The following is a 20,990-nucleotide window of genomic DNA, read 5'->3' as shown; positions in this document are numbered from 1 at the left end:
TTTTACATATTACTAAGACAGGATAAGATACTATGGGAAAATTCCCACTTTCTGATTGGAGTCCAAGGCATCTCAGCCTACATATCGGGTACCTTAGCTCAGTTCTAAATCAAGGGTGAAGGACAGCATTCAATCCCTTGCTCTGTTGCCTGTACTATACAGGTAGTCCTCAACTTACAAAGTTCATTTAGTGACTGTTCAAAGTTACAACGGCACTGAAAAATGTGATTTATGACCATTTTTCACACTTACGACCTTTGCGGTATCTCCATAGTCACATGATCCAAATTCAGATGCTTGGCACTCATATTTATGACTCATTTTATGATGGTTGCAGTGTCCCAAGGTCATGTGATCACTTCTTGTCACCCCCCTCCCCACCCCCGACAAGCAAAGTCAATGGGGAAGCCAGATTCATTTAACAACCATGTTGCTAATGTAACAACGGCAATGGTTCAGATAACAACTGTGGGAAGAAAGGTCATAAAATGGGGCAAAATTCACTTAACGAATGTCTCACTTAACCACAGAAATTTTGGGCTCAATTGGGGTCATAAGTTGAGGAGTATCTGTACCTACTCTTAGGATAGATATACTGAGTATGGCTATTCATGTACTAAAAGTATATATCTTTGATATCTATATTACAAAAATGTAACAGTAACAGAGTTGGAAGGGACCTTGGAGGTCATCTAGTCCAACCACCTGCTCACGCAGGAGATGTGTACTAGGGATCCGAACTGCCAAACTGCCAACCTTTCTGATCGACAAGCTCAGTGTCTTAGCCACTGAACCACCTAGTGAGGCACTGGAAGACCACTAGAAGATACGTATTAAGGAAATTCTTCCATCCTCATTTTTGCAGGGTCTAATGTACCATGCTAAATTATAATCTGGTTTCTTTTTCTTTGAGTTGCATAAACATAGGCAATTGTAGTATAATTAGTAAACTGTGGTTAACCAAGCCATGTCTTAGTGTAATATGTGAACCCAAGCTAATTCTTTCCTCCCTTTTTTTTCTTCTGTGAGGAACTTTGCACAGGAACTCGTTTTTCTTCCTGTGTCTTAAAAAAAGACTATCGCCTTGGAAGCTGTCCATGAGCAGGCTGATCAATGAAACAATACAAACTGATTTGCAAGGGGGAAAAAGATTAAGAAAATCTGCACAATGAATTCTTTGCAATTTATTTGCATGTTAATGGAGGCAGTTTTACTCAATTTGAACTGCTAAATGGCAGTTTATTAGCCAGTAACAAAATCAGTGGATGAGAAAATTACAGTCTAGGTCTTTTCGCTACATTTTCTACTAGTGCAAATTTTGTTCAACTGTTTATAATCACCCCTCTTTCTTATAGCCTTTGGTGTCACAGCCTTAATCTTCCTTGTGTCAAGAGTTTTTGGGAAGCTGTTTGGAGGACGACATTTCCATTTTCAAAATTAAAGTTCTGCAGTAGATTGGAAACCGCTGAGTTGCATTTGCTATGACCTTCATTACATTTGTTTTGGCTTATTATTAGTCTGCTATTTGTTTTGGCCCATAGTATGGGGCCTTTAAATTATTTGATTTTTTTAAGTGGTTTCTTGTAAAATATAAGCTTTACATATAATTTGTAATTTGCAATTTGGGGTTGTTTTCTCAAAAAAGTCATATTAGAAATATGCACTTATTTATATTTTTTTTATTGATTGAGTGATTGATTCATTATATTTATACCTTGTTGCGAGCATATGCAGATTCTAGAGAACTTAAATAAATAACCCAAGTTTCTTCCTTTGAGTTGTGTAAAGATGCCTGCTTCTTGGTTCATTTACTCCAGAGAATAGTAAAATATAATCATTAATTCTCAATCTAAAATGATACGATACATTGTTCCCATCTCATTACTCTACCATTCTAGATGCCATGAATAACATCTGTCTAAAAAGGTGGGTCATCATATGTATACATAAAGTGTGTGTGTGTTTGTGTGTGTGTGTGTTTAGAAAGGATGGGGTATAAACATGGTCTAGCTCCAATTACTTCAGCCAGAATTACTGACAAACCATCACTGCCAAAATGCTGTCTTCTATCTAGTGATCGAAATGTACTTAAGACTTGTTTGCATGAGACAGGTGATCTAGTAATTGCTTCACCTAGGCAATTTGTTCACTTTTGCATCCAATAATATCTACTCCAAAGTGATAGAATGGTGGGTTGCCAGCTAAGTGCAGTTGGAATCAGCATCTACCTGGACAGCTTAGACAGTTCTTCCTCTTCCCACTTTTGCCCTTCTTTCATTCCCCACACCTGTGGACCAAGGAGGGAGGAACTGAAAATCACAGCACTTGGCTTCTTCTTGACTTATTCTCAGGACTTCTTTAAGATTTTGTGTTAATCAATGAATTCAGAAAAGTCATGACAACTCAAGAATGTGGGTAGTATGATCCAGAAGGAATTAACAGATTCAAGCTGCCCTCCAAAGAAACTTGGATTTATTTGGAGGATGTAGCTTCTGCATTATTTGGCAGTGATAGTTGGATTTTGGAGATTACATGATCCAGAATTTTGCCCCCACGTTCCTTTTTAACACATTAAGCAAATCCAAACTCTGAATCAGATTTAGAATGGGTTATTTTTTCTATGATTTTTTTTAAAATTATCTCATCTTTATTATTTTAAAAATAACTCAAGGCAGCAAACGTACTTAATACTTCCTTCTCCTATTTATTCTATAACAGCAATTCTGTGAGGTAGATTGGGCTGAGAGTGTGTGACTGGCCCATTGGCCCAAGGTCACTCAGCTGGCTTTCATGTCTAAGGCAGGACTAGAACTCACAGTCTCCTGGTTTCCAGCCCAGCTTCTTAACCTATAGACCAAAACTGACTCATTTGTATTCCTATACATGTTTGGAATGAAAATTATAGTGATACCATACCCATTGTGAACGTGAGATACAAGTGAAAACTGCTGCTTCCATGTTTAAAATCTCTAGGAAAGTTTGTATAACCATTTTGCTACATTTTAAAATTAGGCAGCAATTTACATACCGTTGTGGTTTTGACGAGGGATGTATTAGCACTCAAAATATACCAATTAAAAAAAAATGCAGAGGGCCTGCCTTAAGCAGGGCGAGAAGCTGCATTTCACTTTTTAAAAAGTTACCATTTTCTTTCCTAGGGGTGGACCATAGACTCCTTTTCTCCTTTTATCAAGCTTAGACATAATGATGTTCTGAGTCTGGGCTGCCGTCGTCTGCGCTGAGAAGTTAATGAGCAGTGGTTTGTAGATTTCCTTATTTAAACGATTCAAGAGAAAATCCTGTCAAGATAGTTTTAAAAAGAGATAAGATTGGGTCACATGAGCATATCAATGTGGCGGCACAGAAAAAGACAAGCGGAAGGGCTGCTTTTATTGCAAGTCATTCAAATGAGGTGGTTTTTCCCTTCAGGTTTGCTAGTTATTCTCTTTTTAAAAATGACGAGCGGGGGACAAACGCAAAGTCATTAACATTCAAGTCTCTCTAATGAGTTTCCTGCAGGAAAAAAACCAAAGGGATTATAAATTTAAAGACACCTTTTTATATAAATTAAGATTGAATGCATCACTGATGTTTCGTAATATTATTGGACTCATTAGCAAGTTCAAGATTATCACATGAACAGACTAAGTATAGTGGCCATTTCAATAAATGCAGGTAGACCTTGGTGTACCATAGGTAAAATAAGACTGATTGCCAACAATAATATTTCAGCAATTATGTAAACAACACTTTGCTGCTTCATCTGAACCGTGCTACTGGTACTAATACTTTAAAACAGTAATAAAGGAAAGTCACATTAAAGAGTGATTAAATTCTTCTGCGCATGCGTGAAAATGGAGGTGGGGCAAGAGACCCTGGTCTAATGCGGCGCCCGGATCTGTCGCCGGGCCGGTTCTGCCCCCGACTTGAAATTAGAACACCTCGGCGACCGAATGAGGCCTTCGGGCCTCGGGATAAGTTTCTGGTCGCCGAGTATTGAGTCGGGAGGTGAACAGCGTGTGGCGGCGTCCATTTTGGGCGCGTGGGGGCGGCGTCTTGGCCTCGGCACCTCGGCCTAGTCATTTCTGAGGGCCTGCAACGAAAGGTCTGGTTGCCAATTGCTGGCTGGGAGGCTTCTTGGCGACGGTGGGTTATCTACCTGACTGGGGGGCTTCCTGACCTTCGTCGGCGCGTGGGGGCGGCGTTTCGATCTGCCTGCCCCAGCGTCCCGGCCTGCTCCCGGCCTGCTCCCGGTCTTCTCCGGCCCGCTCCGGCGCCCCGGCCTGCTCCAGCGTCCTGGCCTGGTCTGTCCCAGCTTTCCCTCGTTTGCCTGATGTTTCGGCCTGGACCTCGTTTGCTGTCGGGCGGCTTTTTGGTGGCTTCCTGGCAGCGGCGGCTGACCATTGGTTTTATGACTGTCATCGTCTCAGCTGAGATTTACCTATCGGTGAGGGGGTTTCTCCCACAGCCGATAAGGTTTTCCACCGCCAGCTGGGATTCTCCAATGGCGGCAGCTATGACTTTTCAGCAACAGGGGTCTCTTCTGCGACGTTTTCTGCCGCCTTGGCCGTCCTCTGTCGATTTTTTTTGGAACTTTGGCCTGCCCGGACAATTCCAGCCTCGCTTGAGGATGCTGTTGGGGAGGATAGAGTGGATGCGATCCTCGGGGATGAAATCTGGTTGGACTGTCCCGGAAGACCTAAGATGGGGCTGTGCCATGTGGAGGGACAGAGTGATGGAGGCGACAACGGAATTGAAGGGACGAGGAAGATATATTCAGCGGGCTGCGCCAACCCCTACTGTGGTCCGTGTCATCTTGGTCCTGTGTGCTTTGAAGTGGTCTGTGACTGTCATCTATCAGACCATTTATTGTTATTCGACTATTGCCAGGACTTCTGCTTGGAGGACTGATTGTTGAATCTTTTTCCATCTTGCACCAGGCCCTAAAAGGACCTAATTCAGTCGAAATAATTTTATGTATGTACCATCTTTATTGATCAGGATCAATGCCACCTTTTAACCTCCTTTTCTATGAGATATTCACCTTTCGAACTTTTTCACTTGCGAGATTCCCCCGCCTCGCAAGAATGGCCCTCCATGTTATCGAGGGCCTACCTTAATGAAGGGTCTTGGGACCCAGAGAGGTGGCATGCGGCTAAGAAGAACCTTTGGGGATTTTTAAATAGATTTTTAAATAAGGGTTTTTTAAGGGGAGGATATGACGGGTGGGGGAGAAAACCCGTCGGGGAGGGAGCCAGTCCCCGGGCTTGGTTGCGGCATTACGACATCTGGTCTGAAGGCAGAGGGGGAGGGGTTCGTTTCAGGTTTAGAGGGTCGTTCAATCTGTACGGTAAGTGGGAGAGGCAGATATGGCGGAGGGGGGGGCGCATCAAGTATTGGGAGCACATGCTCGCTGCTTGAAAGCAATCACGTGCTCCGGCCCCTCAGTCCTTACCCGTTCCTCGGGCGGCCATGATTCCCAGAGCTTGGATCTTCAGTTGATGTTATGTAATGCCCGGTCCGTGGTTAATAAAGCTCCCCTGATTTGTGATCTTATTCAGGGGGAGTCCGCGGACCTTATGGGCATTACGGAGACCTGGTTGGGCCCAGAGGGGGGGGTTCCCGTTGTTGAGCTGTGCCCTCCGGGTTTCCGAGCATTTCATCAACCGGGGGCCCAAGGTAGGGGTGGGGGGGTGGCGGTTGTCATTAAGGAGGATCTAGAGCCGAAGGAGGCCACTGTTCCTCAGATTGCCGGCTGTGAATCCCTCTATGTGAGGTGGGGCCATAGGAATCAGTTGGGCTTATTGATCGCGTACCTGGCTCCTTGCTGCGTGAACACAGCCCTGCCCGAGCTGTTGGAGGTACTTGCCGGTGTGGCGATTGAGACCCCCAGACTTATGGTTATGGGGGATTTCAACCTGCCATCAGCTGGCTTGTCATCAACTGCAGCTCGGGAGTTCCAGGCTTCCATGACGGCCTTGGACCTGATTCAAGTAAATGATGGTCCTACACACATGGGAGGAGGCATGCTGGATCTAATTTATATCTCTGGACAGTGGTTAAATGATCTGGAATTAGATGATTTAGTAACAGAACCGTTGTCATGGACAGATCATTTTCTCCTTCGCCTGGACCACCGAACCGCCACCCACCATCGCAGGGAGACGGAACCAATACGTTGGTTCCGTCCCAGGCGCCTGATGGACGCTGAGAGGTTCCTGACGGAGCTTGGGCCATTTCGTGAGGATCTGGCCCACGGCTCGACTGAGGAACTAGTTGCGGCCTGAGAACAGGCCGCGGCTGGGGCCTTGGACCGGGTCGTGCCTTTGCGGCCTCTGACCCGGCGTAGGTCTTGTCCGGCCCCTTGGTTCTCCGAGGGGCTGAGGGAGATGAAACACCGGAGAAGACGCCTAGAGAGCACCTGGAGGTCCAGTCGTTCCGAAGCTGATCGGACACTAGTTAGGTCCTATTCTAGGACCTACCTAGTGGCAATGAGGGAGGCGAGGCGCTCCTACGCCTCCACCCTCATTGCGTCGGCAGATAACCGCCCGGCCGCCCTGTTTCGGGTGACCCGCTCCCTCCTTCATCAGGAGGTGCGGGATGACCCTTTGCAGGGACGTGCCGAGGAGTTTAGTGGTTATCTATACGATAAAATCGCTCAGCTCCGGGATGGTCTGGACCGAAATTGGGATGATCCAAGCGAGGGAGAGGAGGCACGTCTTGTCGAGTCTGTTTGGGATGAGTTTGACCCTGTGGCTCCCGAGGACGTGGACAGGTTGTTGGGGAGGCTTCACGCCACTACATGTTTACTGGACCCGTGTCCTTCCTGGCTGGTACTGGCCACTCAGGAGGTGACACGAGGCTGGCTCCAGGGGATTATCAACGCTTCTTTGTTGGAAGGGGTTTTCCCTGCCGCCTTGAAAGAGGCGGTGGTGAGACCCCTCCTCAAGAAGCCTTCCCTGGACCCAGCTATTTTGGGTAATTATCGTCCAGTCTCCAACCTTCGCTTCGTTGCGAAGGTTGTAGAGAGTGCTGTGGCGCGACAGCTACCCCAATACCTGGATGAAGCCGTCTATCTAGACCCGTTCCAGTCCGGCTTCCGACCCGGATACAGCACGGAGACAGCTTTGGTCGCATTGGTGGATGATCTCTGGAGGGCCAGGGACAGGGTTATTCCTCTGCCCTGGTCCTATTAGACCTCTCAGCGGCTTTTGATACCATCGACCATGGTATCCTGCTGCGCCGGTTGGAGGATTGGGAGTGGGGGCACCGTTATCGGTGGTTCTCCTCCTATCTCTCTGACCGGTCGCAGACGGTGTTGACAGGGGGCAGAGGTCGGCCGCGAGGTGCCTCACTTGTGGGGTGCCCCAGGGTCGATCCTCTCGCCTTCTGTTCAACATCTATATGAAGCCGTTGGGTGAGATCATCAGTGGCTTTGGGGTGAGATACCAGCTGTACGCTGATGACACCCAGCTGTACTTCTCCACCCCGGGCCATCCCAATGAAGTTGTTGAAGTGCTGTCCCGGTGTTTGGAAGCCGTACGGGTCTGGATGGGGAGAAACAGGCTCAAGCTTAATCCCTCCAAGACGGAGTAGCTGTGGATGCCGGCATCCCGATTCAGTCAGCTGCAGCCGCGGCTGACTGTTGGGGGCGAGTCATTGGCTCCAATGGAGAGGGTGCGCAACTTAGGTGTCCTCCTGGATGAATGGCTGTCGTTTGAAGATCATTTGACGGCCGTCTCCAGGAGGGCCTTTCACCAGGTTCGCCTGGTTCGGCAGTTGCGCCCCTTCCTTGATCGTGATGCCTTGTGCACAGTCACTCATGCGCTCGTTACCTCTCGCTTGGATTATTGTAATGCTCTCTACATGGGGCTCCCTTGAGGTGCACTCGGAGGCTTCAGTTAGTCCAGAATGCAGCTGCGCGGGTGATAGAGGGAGCTCGCGTAGCTCCCATGTAACACCGCTCCTGCGCAGGCTGCACTGGCTACCTGTGGCCTTCGGGTGCACTTTAAGGTTTTGGTCACTACCTTTAAAGCGCCCATGGCTTAGGGCCTGGGTACTTACGGGACCGCCTGCTGTTACCGCATGCCTCCCACCGACCCGCACGCCTCACAGAGAGGGACTTCTCAGGGTGCCGTCCGCCAAGCAATGTCGGCTGGCGGCCCCAGGAAGGTCCTTCTCTGTGGGGCTCCACACTCTGGAACGAGCTTCCCCGGGTTTACGCCAAATACCTGACCTTGGACCTTCCGCGAACTGAAGACACATCTTTTCATTCGCGCGGGGCTGGCTTAAATTTTATTGATTTTAAATTTTATTGATTTTAAATTTTCTATTATTAATTTTAAGGGGTTTTAGTTTTATATATTTTAAAGTTTTTTAGGCCAATTATAAAATAAGTTTTTTAATTTGTATTTTAATTGTATATTGTATTGCCTGTTTTTACTTTTGGCTGTACACCGCCCTGAGTCCTTCGGGAGAAGGGCGGTATAAAAATCAAATAAATAATAATAATAATAATAATAATAATAATAATAATAATAATAATAATAATAATAATAATAATAATAATAAAAAGCCCATTATAGTGCTTTATTGAAAAAATAATTTGTAATTTAGGTACTTCATATAAAATCAAAATAAATTGGTTAACATTAAAATTGGCAAAACAATTTTGCCACTTTCCTTTTTTAAAAAAATGCATTTCTATTGAAAGTTTTAATAATAAAAATAAAAGAAACTACAAACTCAGAAAGAAGGAAAAGTAAATAAAAAAGAGAATAAAAGGTGTATGGGGAAAAAGAAGAGAACAAGTAAAGAACAAGAGAAAAATATTTAAAGAAGTAGCTTCTGCTCTTCATCATAATAAGTACAAACAACTAATAATATTGGAACAAATTAAAAGGTATTTTTAGAAAAGGTTTTCTGCAGGCCTTCTTGCCATGATTAGAATAGAATAGAATAGAATAGAATAGAATAGAATAGAATAGAATAGAATAGAATAGAATAGAATTCTTTATTGGCCAAGTGTGATTGGAAACACAAGGAATTTGTCTTGGTGCACACTCTCTCGGTGTACATATAAGAAAAGATACATTTGCCATGGTATATTTTATTGGAAAACAACATTTGTATTGAAATAACACAAATTGTATATTAACAATCTTCTAGTCTTCAAAATGGTCTAACGCAGGGGTCTCCAACCTTAGTAACTTTAAGATTTGTAGACTTCAATGCCCAGAGTTCCTCATCCAGCAAAGCTGGGAGTTGAAGTCCACAAGCCTTAAAGTTACTAAGGTTGGAGATCCCTGGTCTAACGCACACATTCTACATTATACTTAACTTTATTTAAAACAAAAGACAGTATTGGCAAGTTAACCTTATAAGTATGTCCCTTTTTATCTTGTTTTCACAGGTGTGCCCAGTGTGCACAACACATGGGTAGTGGAAAACAAAACACAAAACCTCAGTTCAATCTGACCATTCTTTCAAACATGCTACAACTCTCCAACATCTGTTGTGAATAAATAAAGCTGGGAGTGTGGCCACTATTTCAGAAAAACATTTAGTATATTCTACCCCATGGCATGGATGTATTGTGGACTGAGGGCAGGTATCACATGCCCTTTTAAGACAGAGATTTTCAGATAGAAGGGCCTGGAACTAGAAAACACTGGAGCAGGTTTCATTCTGTGGAACTCTAGGATTTCCCAGAATTGAAAGAGGTTCCATGGAAGACTAAGGAGAGGGAGGGAGGGAGGAAAGACAGAAGGAAGGAAGGAAGGAAGGAAGGAAGGAAGGAAGGAAGGAAGGAAGGAAGGAAGGAAGGAAGGAAGGACAGAAGGATCATTTGAACACAACCAATCTTAATCTGAAGGTTCAGGTTAAGAAACTAAGGCTTGAAACTGTAGAGATCTTGTACCAAGTATAACACATTTTTCATGTACGCTTACTATAATATATGAACTCTTGCCAGTTCCTGTGGGTCCAACAAATATGGCAGGCTTCTGATGTGTTGTCAATAACTCCATCAATGAAAAGTATCGTATAGTATCCAAAGTGGGAACAATTATTTCATTGAACATCATATCCTTTGGTATAGGTGGAGCTGACTGAAGCGCTTCTATCCATGGTTCCCATCTTCCAGCTCCCTGTTTCAAAATTTAGGACCAAATAATCAGAAAGCATTGCAGTAAGAGGGGAAAAATTACTTGAACCTGCAATTTCCTGATCCAGTTATACCATGCATATCTCATTGCATTAGCAACTATTTCAAAGTGCTTAGGCACTTTTGTACTTATAGTTGACTTTTTAAACTATGTATTTATGTCAGCATTCTTTTTTTTTCTTTTTTCTTTTTAACTTTAATAATAAATGACAAAAGATTGTAAAGTTTTTTTCAAGTATTGTACACTGTGCTATATTTCTAAATTTAAAATTCAGGATTTTAAATGCAGAAATTGGAGAAATTGAGAATTGATTTTCCTTGTTTTTTTCCAATCAATGGCTAAGATGAAATTTTTATATGTTTGTTTGTTTGTTTACTTTATTTGTTTACTTATTTTATCTATAGGCTGCTTGATTCCCAGCGACTCTGGACAACTTACAAATTGATAAGACATTTAAAAGCAAGGTTCTGGAGGTCAGGTTCTGCCTCCCCCTAGTGAAACCAGAATTTCATAATATAGACACCCCCCCCCAAAAAAAAATCTTTAACTAACACCTGTTAAGTAGCCTGCCTGCAGATTTTTGGCTGCTGAATGATTGGAGTTTATTATTTCCAATCGGTAGGCTTTCTACTACTTTCTACTGATTTCAATGGAAAAGGGTTATGGACTATTTTAATTATCTGATTAAAAGCACATTGACTTCAGCTGAAATACAACTTTAGATAGCATCTTCCTGATGAGAATAAGTATAAATTTATCTCAATGGCGAATCTTACTTCCCTTGCTTATTTTTATAATGTAATGAGTGCATCAAGCACTTAATAACTGTGTCCTACTTCCACAGCTATTTTTTTTTCCATTTATATATGAGCCAAATCTCACAATACAAGCAATTAGATTATGATCAGAAATCATCTTGAGAAAAAAATTATCAATTACTCTCTGAAAATCTCTGTTTGAAACAAACACACTCACATCTTTGATAAATCGATATTCATAAATTGTTCCATCTTCTGGATAGGGAACAGTTAAGATTTTTGCCCGCAAATGCTCAACTCCACTCAACAATTTATACTTTTCTCTTGTCTCATCAGTCATTGATCCTTGAAGCAGTTCACGCACAATCTTGTCAAACTTCAGCCGATCTTCTTCTTTACAACTGGCTCCAACAGACCATGTGAGTGCAAACACAAAAATGCTCTGGAGTATTCAAAAGCAAATTCAAAGTAGTCATTCATACACACAACAATTTCAGTTTTCAAGCTTACGGTTTTAAGAAATCTACAAAACACAACCAAGTGGTCAAAGGTTGCATGTGGTGAGGGGGGACAGGCAACCCCAAACTAAAATTAGTGATGGAGTTGCCACTCCCAATTGGTGAGTGAGGACTATCTGTATCTTCATCTCCTTCTTGGCAATACTCCATGGATGGAGACCATGATGAAATATGTGGACCAAAGTGTGGATATGATCTAGAATTATTCCTATATTCTTATATTCATTTTTAGTTTTTATTATCAACAGGTTAAATTTTCTATTTATTATACCGTTGATATAATAAACCAATAAACCAATAAACCAAGACTTTAATTTTATGATGATACAAAAATAAAATGAATTTAACATCACACAGGCATGCTTATTCTGGCCTCTTAGTTTTTTTCACCTCTGAAAAGTTCAGAGAACTTCATTCAAACTATTTAGTGTATTTAAAAGATCTTGCCCACCTCAAGCCATGAAAATATTTCACGGTCAGTAACAGTTTTAAGTTTTGCTTCATTGTGAAACTCATCCATCATGCAGTCCATGAGATTCATTAAAGACCGAACCAGGTTTGTGTCTGATGTTGGAGAAAGTTCCTAGAAAAACAAAAAACAAAAAAGGTGATTTAATTTGAACACCATTCTTCTGTTACTGATTTAGAAACAATTTTAACTGATTTTGCTTTAGACAGTAATGCACCTTTAACAATGTGGCCACAGAGAGCCAATTAACAAAACATTGGTTTCTAGAGACTCTTTACTTAGAACTTTGGATAGGAAATAAGATTGTAATAACAAGTATGGGAAGAACAAAATTAGCAACCAATGTGATATCTTTGAATTAATAATTACCAAATCCAACAGTAGAATAGGGACTAATTTGTGTAGTTGTAGAACAAATGCTATAATCTCTATTCCATTGGGGCTAAATTGCCACAAATATTATTTATTTATTATTTATTTATTTACATTTATATCCCGCCCTTCTCCGAAGACTCAGGGCGGCTTACAGTGTGTAAGGCAATAGTCTCATTCTATTTGTATATTTACAAAGTCAACTTATTTCCCCCCCAACAATCTGGGTCCTCATTTTACCTACCTTATAAAGGATGGAAGACTGAGTCAACCTTGGGCCTGGTGGGATTCAAGCCTGCAGTAATTGCAGGCTGCTGTGTTTTAATAACAGGCTATCTTACAGCCTGAGCCACCACGGCCCTAAAAATATATTTTAAAATGTAGCAAATAAATAGCTAAACAAACACCTCAATATCCACATTTTCAGGAAAAAAACAACATTTTATACCACTTTGAGTGAAGTATCTATTACACTGAAGCAAATGATGGTCTGGACTATGTCCAAATGAGACACCCATCTCAGAGTTCCCCATGGACCCTGCATTGAGTTCCATACTGAAATAAAAACATATTTTTATTTTATCTGAACAAACAAACAAATAAAATGAACTCATACATTTATGTCCTAAAAGCTAACACACACACATACACATATGCATACACAAGTATTTTTGTTACAGAATCACATTAATAGCAGTGAATATACCATTCATGTCTCATGTGCAAACATATTTTTATATATTGTTAATAATATTTTTAAAAGTAAATAAAAACTACTTTATCATACCTTTGTACATTTTCTTATAAATTCAACAGAAAGTGGGATAATTCTATCAAATAAGCCTGTTATAAATTCTTTATGCAAAGTGGTGACTGTAGGTGGCATTAGATGTAACCAAGACAACATCAAAGGCCTCCATCCTAGCATATTAGGTTCCATGTAGACCATTCCACACCTAGAAACCTATAGAAAGATAGAACACCTTTATATATTAAAAACTTCTAGGTATTTCGTTAGGTAAGTGAAAGAGTATATAAGCGATATCATTCTTTAGTGCTGAAACTATCAGGGTTCCTTGTTTCACAGAAGTGTATTGATAGTGTTGTTTTTACAGTATTTTAAGCTGCCTAGAGTTGCTTGATGGCAAAATGGATGGCATATACATTTATTAAATACATACATACATACATACATACATACATACATACATACATACCAATGAAGAAAGGTTGGCTTAATTTACCTATTAAATAAATTCAAGCAGAAAAATGTCTAATTTTTTATCAGATGACAGATTAAGTGAAAATAAAAGCGATAGTATCATATAGGGTTTGTTTATTTTACCTGTGCCCCTCCTGGCTGGTGCTGGCCACTCAGGAGGTGACACGAGGCTGGCTCCAGGCGATTACGAGTGCCTCCTTGTTGGAGGGAGTCTTTCCAGCCGCCTTGAAAGAGGGGGTGGTGAGGCCCCTCCTCAAGAAGCCTTCCCTGGACCTGGCTGTTTTAGGTAATTATCGTCCGATCTCCAACCTTCGCTTCGCGCGAAGGTTGTAGAGAGTATGGTGGCATATCAGTTTCCCCTGCACCTGGATGAATCTGTCTATCTAGACCCGTTCCAGTCCAGTTTCCGGCCCGGCTACAGCACTGAGACGGCTTTGGTCGCGTTGGTGGATGATCTCTGGAGGGCCAGGGATAGGGGTTGTTCCTCTGCCCTGGTCCTATTAGACCTCTCAGCGGCTTTTGATACCATTGACCATGGTATCCTGCTGCGCCGGTTGGAGGGATTGGGAGTGGGAGGCACCGTTTATCGGTGGTTCTCCTCCTATCTCTCCGACCTGTCGCAGACGGTGTTGACAGGGGGCAGAGGTCGACCCCGAGGCGCCTCACTTGTGGGGTGCCGCAGGGGTCGATTCTCTCGCCCCTTCTGTTCAACATCTATATGAAGCCGCTGGGTGAGATCATCAGTGGCTTCGGTGTGAGGTACCAGCTGTATGCTGATGACACCCAGCTGTACTTTTCCACACCAGGCCACCCCAATGAAGCTATCGAAGTGCTGTCCCGGTGTTTGGAAGCCGTACGGGTCTGGATGGGGAGAAACAGGCTCAAGCTCAATCCCTCCAAGACAGAGTGGCTGTGGATGCCGGCATCCCGGTACAGTCAGCTGAGTCCACGGCTGACTGTTGGGGGCGAGTCATTGGCCCCGATGGAGAGGGTGCGCAACCTGGGCGTCCTCCTGGATGAATGGCTGTCTTTTGAAGATCATTTGGCGGCCGTCTCCAGGAGAGCTTTCCACCAGGTTGCCTGGTGCGCCAGTTGCGCCCCTTTCTAGACCGGGATGCCTTATGCACGGTCACTCACGCCCTCGTGACATCTCGTCTGGATTACTGCAATGCTCTCTACATGGGGCTCCCCTTGAGGGGCATCCGGAGGCTTCAGTTAGTCCATAATGCGGCTGTGCGGGTGATAGAGGGAGCCCCTCGTGGCTCCCGCGTGACACCTATCCTGCGCAGACTGCACTGGCTACCTGTGGCCTTCCGGGTGCGCTTCAAGGTTTTGGTGACAATCTTTAAAGCGCTCCATGGCATAGGGCCGGGCTATTTACGGGACTGCCTACTGCTACCAAACACCTCTCACCGATCCGTGCGCTCTCACAGAGAGGGACTCCTCAGGGTGCCGTCAGCTAGGCAGTGCCGTCTGGCGACACCCAGGGGAAGGGCCTTCTCTGTGGGGGCTCCCACCCTCTGGAACGAACTCCCTCCAGGACTTCGTCAACTTCCGGACCTCCGAACCTTCCGTCGCGAGCTTAAAACACACTTATTTATCTGCGCGGGACTGGATTAGATTTTAAATTTATGGTTTTAAATGGGTTTTATTATTTATATGGTTTTAACAATTCGGCTATGGAATAAGTTTTTTACTTGTTATTTTAGTTTGTATTTATGTGTATTTTTAAGTGCCTGTGAACCGCCCTGAGTCCCTAGGGAGATAGGGCGGTATATAAATGTGAACAATAAATAAATAAATAAATAAATTTTTCTAACACCCACCAAAAAAGAATACTATAGCTCTTTTTCTTCATCAAATCTGCAAGAACAATTTAAATATGAGGGAAATTATTAAATTTAAGCACTCACTCAAAAAGGACAGTGCAAAACAACATGGATGACAGATTCAATGTCTCCCAACTGGTAAATCTTGCCATGAGGACACTCTACATTACAAAAATCGCAAGATATTTTTTAAAAAATACAGGGTCTTCAGACCTGATCCCCTGGTAGTGTGTTATTTGTTTGTTTGTTAAATTATATGCTGTCCATTTCATCAAAACAGTGACTATAAATGGCTTATAATCTAATAAAGAGTTTAAAAGTGCTAAAAACAAAAAAATAAAATTAGAAAAATTGAATAGAAAAATTAAAACTTAAACCCCAAAATGGTGGGTGGTCTGAGAGTAAGGACCTTTTGTATCCTGTCAGCCAGCCCCAATGAAGCTGGCCCCTCTTGGAGCCCCTGACCAAGCAGCAGAGCCAAGTTTTTAGATTGTTCAGCTAGGCAAGGAGTGTGGAGGCAGACCTCACCTCTGACCAAAGAATATTTCAAAGGATAGGGCCACAGCAGAAAAGGTTCTTCCCCTGAACTCCACCAGTCAAAATCCTTTGGCTGATGGGATTTGAAGTTGGCCTTTTCTGCTGGAATGAAGGGGTCAAGGGTGGGATGGTTCCTCAAATATCAGGACTCATGCCATAAAGGGCTTTAAATGTAATGACCCATGCCTTGAATTGGGCCAAGAAGTAAATTGGCTGCCAGTACAGCTTGTGTGGTAGAGGTGCCACATGTGCCACTCGAGGGGCCTCCAGAACTATCCATGCTACTGCATTCTGCAACAGTTGTAGCTTCTGAATACACTTCAAAGGCAGGCCCATGAAGAAAATGTTACAATACCCCAAACGGAAGATGATTAGAGCTTGAGGAGTCATGATGCAGGAAAAGGCACAACTGGAGCACAACATTATACCAGGGCTCTCCTAGTCATAACTACCACCTGTTTTTGATCAGGAGACGCAAGTCTAGGAAAACCCCCAGATTGTGCACCGAGACTGCCTGAAGTAGTTCAACCCCATCCAGAACTAAAATCTCAGATCCTGAGGCCCCAACTTATTAGTCTAAAGTAAAAAATCTAGGACATGTTATTTCAGTTTCAGTTTTACTCCCTTAGATCTGAATCAAATAAAAGAAAATGGGTTGATAAACCATAATTCTTAAGGTCTAATCCAATTTCTTTTTTTCAAGATGATTGATAATCATTCAGGAGCAAGGAACCATCTCTTAATCTGTAAACTTACAGTAGCAGGAGATGCAACTTCTAAATCCATTGGTTCAAAAATAAGGCTCATTTGCTGTGACATCTGGATGATCTCACCACTCATCAAACAGAGTTTCTTGTTATCGTCTAGCACAGTATTCATATTCTCAATCCATACAGCATCTACTGGTCCATCAAAAATAAGCCATTTCCTATCTGGTGTCTGAGTTGGAAAAAAAATATTTTGATATTACTTTACAGGCAGTCCTCACTTAGTAACCATTTGTTCAGCAATCATTTGAAGTTATAATGGCACTGAATGTGAGGACTTATGACTGATCCTCATAGTTGTGACTGTCACAATATCCCTGCAATCACATGGTCAATTCAGGCATTTGGCAACTGGCTCACACTTGTTGCATCATCTTGTGGTCACATGATTGCGTTTAAAACTTTCCCTACCAGCTACCTACAAGCAAAGTCTATGGGAAAATCAGCAAGAAGTCCCAAGTGTTTCTCATAAGTTCCTGCTATTCCTGCCACTTTCTTTCATTAGGTGGCATGGAGTTCTTGTACCCCATAGTGCAGGGATGTCAAACTCAAGTCCCATGGGCTGGATGTGGCCCGTGGGGTGCTTAAATCTGACCCCCCGGAGCCAGCATGGAAATAGCAAATGCCCTCGATACCTCAGACAGCCAAAACAGGGGGTGGAGGGACGCACGTGTGAACTTCCCGTGCCCCATTTTTGGCCTGGACAGCCTCCTTCAGCACTCTGCTGGCCAAAATGGGGCACAAGGGAGCCTTGTGTAGCCCCCTGTGCCCTGTTTTGGGTCCTGGATGGCCTCCTGAAGCATTCTGCCAGCCAAAACTGGGCACAGGGTGCCTTGCACAGTCCATTTTGGCTGACAAAGTGCTGCAGGAGGCTGTCCAGGCCAAAAATGGGGTGCGAGGGAGCTGTGCGAGCCCCACACACACACCCTGTTTTGGCCAGCAGGGTGCTACAGGAGGCATCCATCTCATTTCTCCCCCTCCCCCTCAGCTGGCCCATGGAGGAGAACTACAATGCTGATCCAGCCCTCAAAAAAATCCATTTGACACCCCTGCCATAGTGCCTGCCTACCCAATCCCACCCATACCCTGTAGAGCGCAACCACCTGCCTACATTCGTGTTCACCCACCTGCACCTGCCCATAGCACCCATCAGCCTACTCTCCTGCCTGCCCACAACACCTGATTATGCACCCACCGTCCATAGCACCGAACTGCCCTTGTCCCTAATTATTTTTACTTGCACCTGTACGTAGCCTGCCTGTCTGCACTTGCACTTGCCTGTACCACTCACCTGCAGTCTGTAGCTCTCACTTGCCCACCCACACCGCTCATCCTTTGTCCTTCTTGCAAGCTGCCTAAGGAAAGGCTTGCTGTGACCACAAGTTGCAACTTCTTGCTGGTTTTCTATTGATTTGCTTCTTGGAAGTCAGCAGGAAGTTGCAAGTCACAGTCACATGAGGTTCCCACTTACCAACTGCTGGGACTGCTAGTGCTAAACACCTGGTCGTGTGACATTGGGCTTTATAATCGCATTGCTTGGCAACAGCTATCCCAGAAGTCCCTGGGGCTGTAGTTAAGAAACTCGTCCTATACTTAATAAAGTATCATTTCAATTAATAATGGTATTGATTAGTTCTACCATGGATGTTTTATTGTATTACTTATATATTATTCTTTTTTTATAAGATAAACCCCTAGAAATTTGTTAAGAAAGCAACAGACAAGCAAAAAGAGAGGAAGGATCAGTCCTGTGGATCAGTCCTTCTTGAAGCTGGTAATCCAACTCCTTTTTGCAGGACACATGAGAAAATACAAAGAATGAGCTATGTATTCACAACTACCAGTTATAATGAATATGATTTTTTTTAATTTAATTTTGTCACAACAGTATACATAAACATTGTCATAGTAAAAAAAGAAAGAAAAACATATAATGAAATATATATATATATATATATATATATATATATATATATATATATATATATATATATATATATATATATTTGTTTTCATATATATATATATATATTCTATATATATATATTTGTTTATATATATATATATTTGTTTTCATATATATGTAGGTCTTTGGTTATTCGGGTTTTCTCCCGCGTAAAATTGGAAGTGTCTTGGCGATGTTTCGACGAAGTCTCATTCGTCATCTTCAGGCTTCACCTTCGTGCTTCTGGGAGCTCCCAAAAGCACGAAGCTGAAGCCTGAAGATGACGAATGAGACTTCGTAGAAACGTCGCCAAGACACTTCCAATTTTACACGGGAGAAAACCCGAATAACCAAAGACCTACATACAAACACCCGCGAAAACCTCAGAAAACAAATATATATATATGTAAAGGATATGCATAGCTATATTAATTAGATATAATAAAGAGAACAATAGGACAGGAACGGTAGGCACTTTTGTGCTCTTATGCATGCATAAGTGTTTTGTGTTATAAGTGTTTTGTGTTATAAGTGTTATGCACGCATAAGTGTTTTGTACTCTTATGCACGCAATTGATTTATCAATTCAGATATCTTTAGTCATCTTTCCTTAAAATGCAATAGATGCAATAGATCAAATCATAGAATGTTTGGCTAAGATAAAATCAACGATTAGGGACTTTTTTCCATCTCTGGAATGATTTCTCTTTTTTCATATGATGAAACTGAAAACATTTAATTTTGAGCATCTACTTACAGACGAAGAAGCAAATGCTCGAAAACTGACAGCGAGGATACCATCAGACCATTCATGGGAGACCGGATCAAATTGTCCATATAGCTGCCCCATGGTTATAGCTTTGGGATTGATAACAGTGATCTGAACCTTATTTTCCTCCATGAGCCCCTGAACACACAAAATAAACTGCATTTCACATGTGGAGATCATACTCATATCATCAATCTAATAATATATAAACAAATTACTACTTTCTTGGTCATTAGCAACAAAAGGCAGTCAACATCACGCTCCAAAAAGGATAGCAAGCACCTCCTGACAAAAAAAATAATAATAGAATGTTCTCCAAACAAGTAGAAATCATCCAACTGCCTCAGGTATTCTTCAAGGGATTAGGACATGTGGTGGAGGTTAAAAGGATTTGACTTTCATGATCACCTTTTTTTTTTTCCCCAATAGCTTTGGGTCACCTATAATTGCTTAAGTGAATACAATCAACAGTAGGATGTTTGTTGCCAAGAATAATCACCTCAGGGTAGAAAAGTTCAGAATAAAGAGGAGAGGAAAAGAAACTGATGTATACTATAAATTCTACAAGGTGACATGTCCCATTAATGGTAAGAAAATAGTTATGGCTCTTTTCAGGGTCCAGGGGGAAGACAATCACTCTGGGTGTGCAGATTCCATCTGTACTGTTAACAATCAAATAAGGAAAGTATGTGATTAGAGCTCATTCACTAAATATTAGTAGACTTCTACCAATTCTGTTTTGTTAGGTTACAATTACTAGATTAAGGTTCCCGTTTTAAAACATTTAATGTTAAAAATTCAAACATGTTTTGAGTTTGCAATTAAAAACATCATTCTCAAGAAGTTAAATCCCGCTGAATTTAAGTTTTAACAATAGCAATTATTAATAATTAGTAAGTAAAAAAGTTGAATTGAATTAAGACTATACTTCTTAATATTTTGAACAGAAGCATAACCTTTGCTTTTTGGAACAAGATCTTTCACAAAAGCAAATTGATTTACTTTTTCACACAGGTCGCCCAATGAAGCTGCCAAAACACGATAGGCAGAGGTCTTTCCACCAAAGGGTTCTCCAACTATCATAAAGCCATGACGCACAATCATCATTTCAAATATCTGTAAGATTTTCTCTGCAAAGAAGTTAGTCATTTGCAAGTCCATTTCATCACAGTTTGTCTTGATTGCTTCTAGGATGTCATTATAATCTGGCTTCGGCAACTTCACACCAGGAAATAAATCTGAAGTGATGCCCTGCCAAAGCATGAACAATAAAGCAAGGTATTTAAATATGTCCAAAATACCTTTTCAGACCAGCTGTATGATCTGACTACTGTTAAAAAGTCTTCCCCAAGCAATATAAGTTTCTCTGAAAATACCCCCAAGAATTCTCAGTCAGTATTGATACAAGATACCATTTTATTGAGGCCCAGTTCAGAGGCATAGGTTCATACATATATAGACACAATGTTGATTTTAATATGGTGCATAGTTTCACCTATAGCAATTGTAGTTTACACAACAAAGCACAGTTGAACTATGGCTTAGTATGGGGATTCATCGATGGGCAGTCAAGAACCATCTACTATTTGCAGGGGGAATGCAAGTTGTAGCAAGTAAGCCAATGAATGAAATCATGCC

At 42.3% G+C, this 20,990-nt stretch overlaps 1 protein-coding gene across 1 annotated transcript in view; it reads right to left on the bottom strand.

Moving 5' to 3' along the window:
* Nucleotides 1–20,990, bottom strand: part of DNAH7 (dynein axonemal heavy chain 7) — a 189,113-nt gene that overhangs the window by 86,006 nt on the left and 82,117 nt on the right. Inside the window, exons 29-36 of the mRNA XM_058188377.1 lie at nt 20,355–20,603; nt 19,341–19,490; nt 16,628–16,810; nt 13,071–13,247; nt 11,894–12,025; nt 11,142–11,366; nt 9,951–10,148; nt 3,144–3,299 (exon numbers count right to left, since the gene is read on the bottom strand). Coding sequence (XP_058044360.1) covers nt 3,144–3,299; nt 9,951–10,148; nt 11,142–11,366; nt 11,894–12,025; nt 13,071–13,247; nt 16,628–16,810; nt 19,341–19,490; nt 20,355–20,603 — 1,470 coding nt within the window. The remainder of the gene's footprint in view (nt 1–3,143; nt 3,300–9,950; nt 10,149–11,141; nt 11,367–11,893; nt 12,026–13,070; nt 13,248–16,627; nt 16,811–19,340; nt 19,491–20,354; nt 20,604–20,990) is intronic.

Source organism: Ahaetulla prasina, chromosome 1, assembly GCF_028640845.1.
Source record: "Ahaetulla prasina isolate Xishuangbanna chromosome 1, ASM2864084v1, whole genome shotgun sequence".
Taxonomy (NCBI): Eukaryota; Metazoa; Chordata; class Lepidosauria; order Squamata; family Colubridae; genus Ahaetulla; species Ahaetulla prasina.
The sequence above is the reverse complement of the archived record's forward strand: the minus strand, read 5'-3'. Positions and strand labels throughout refer to the sequence as shown.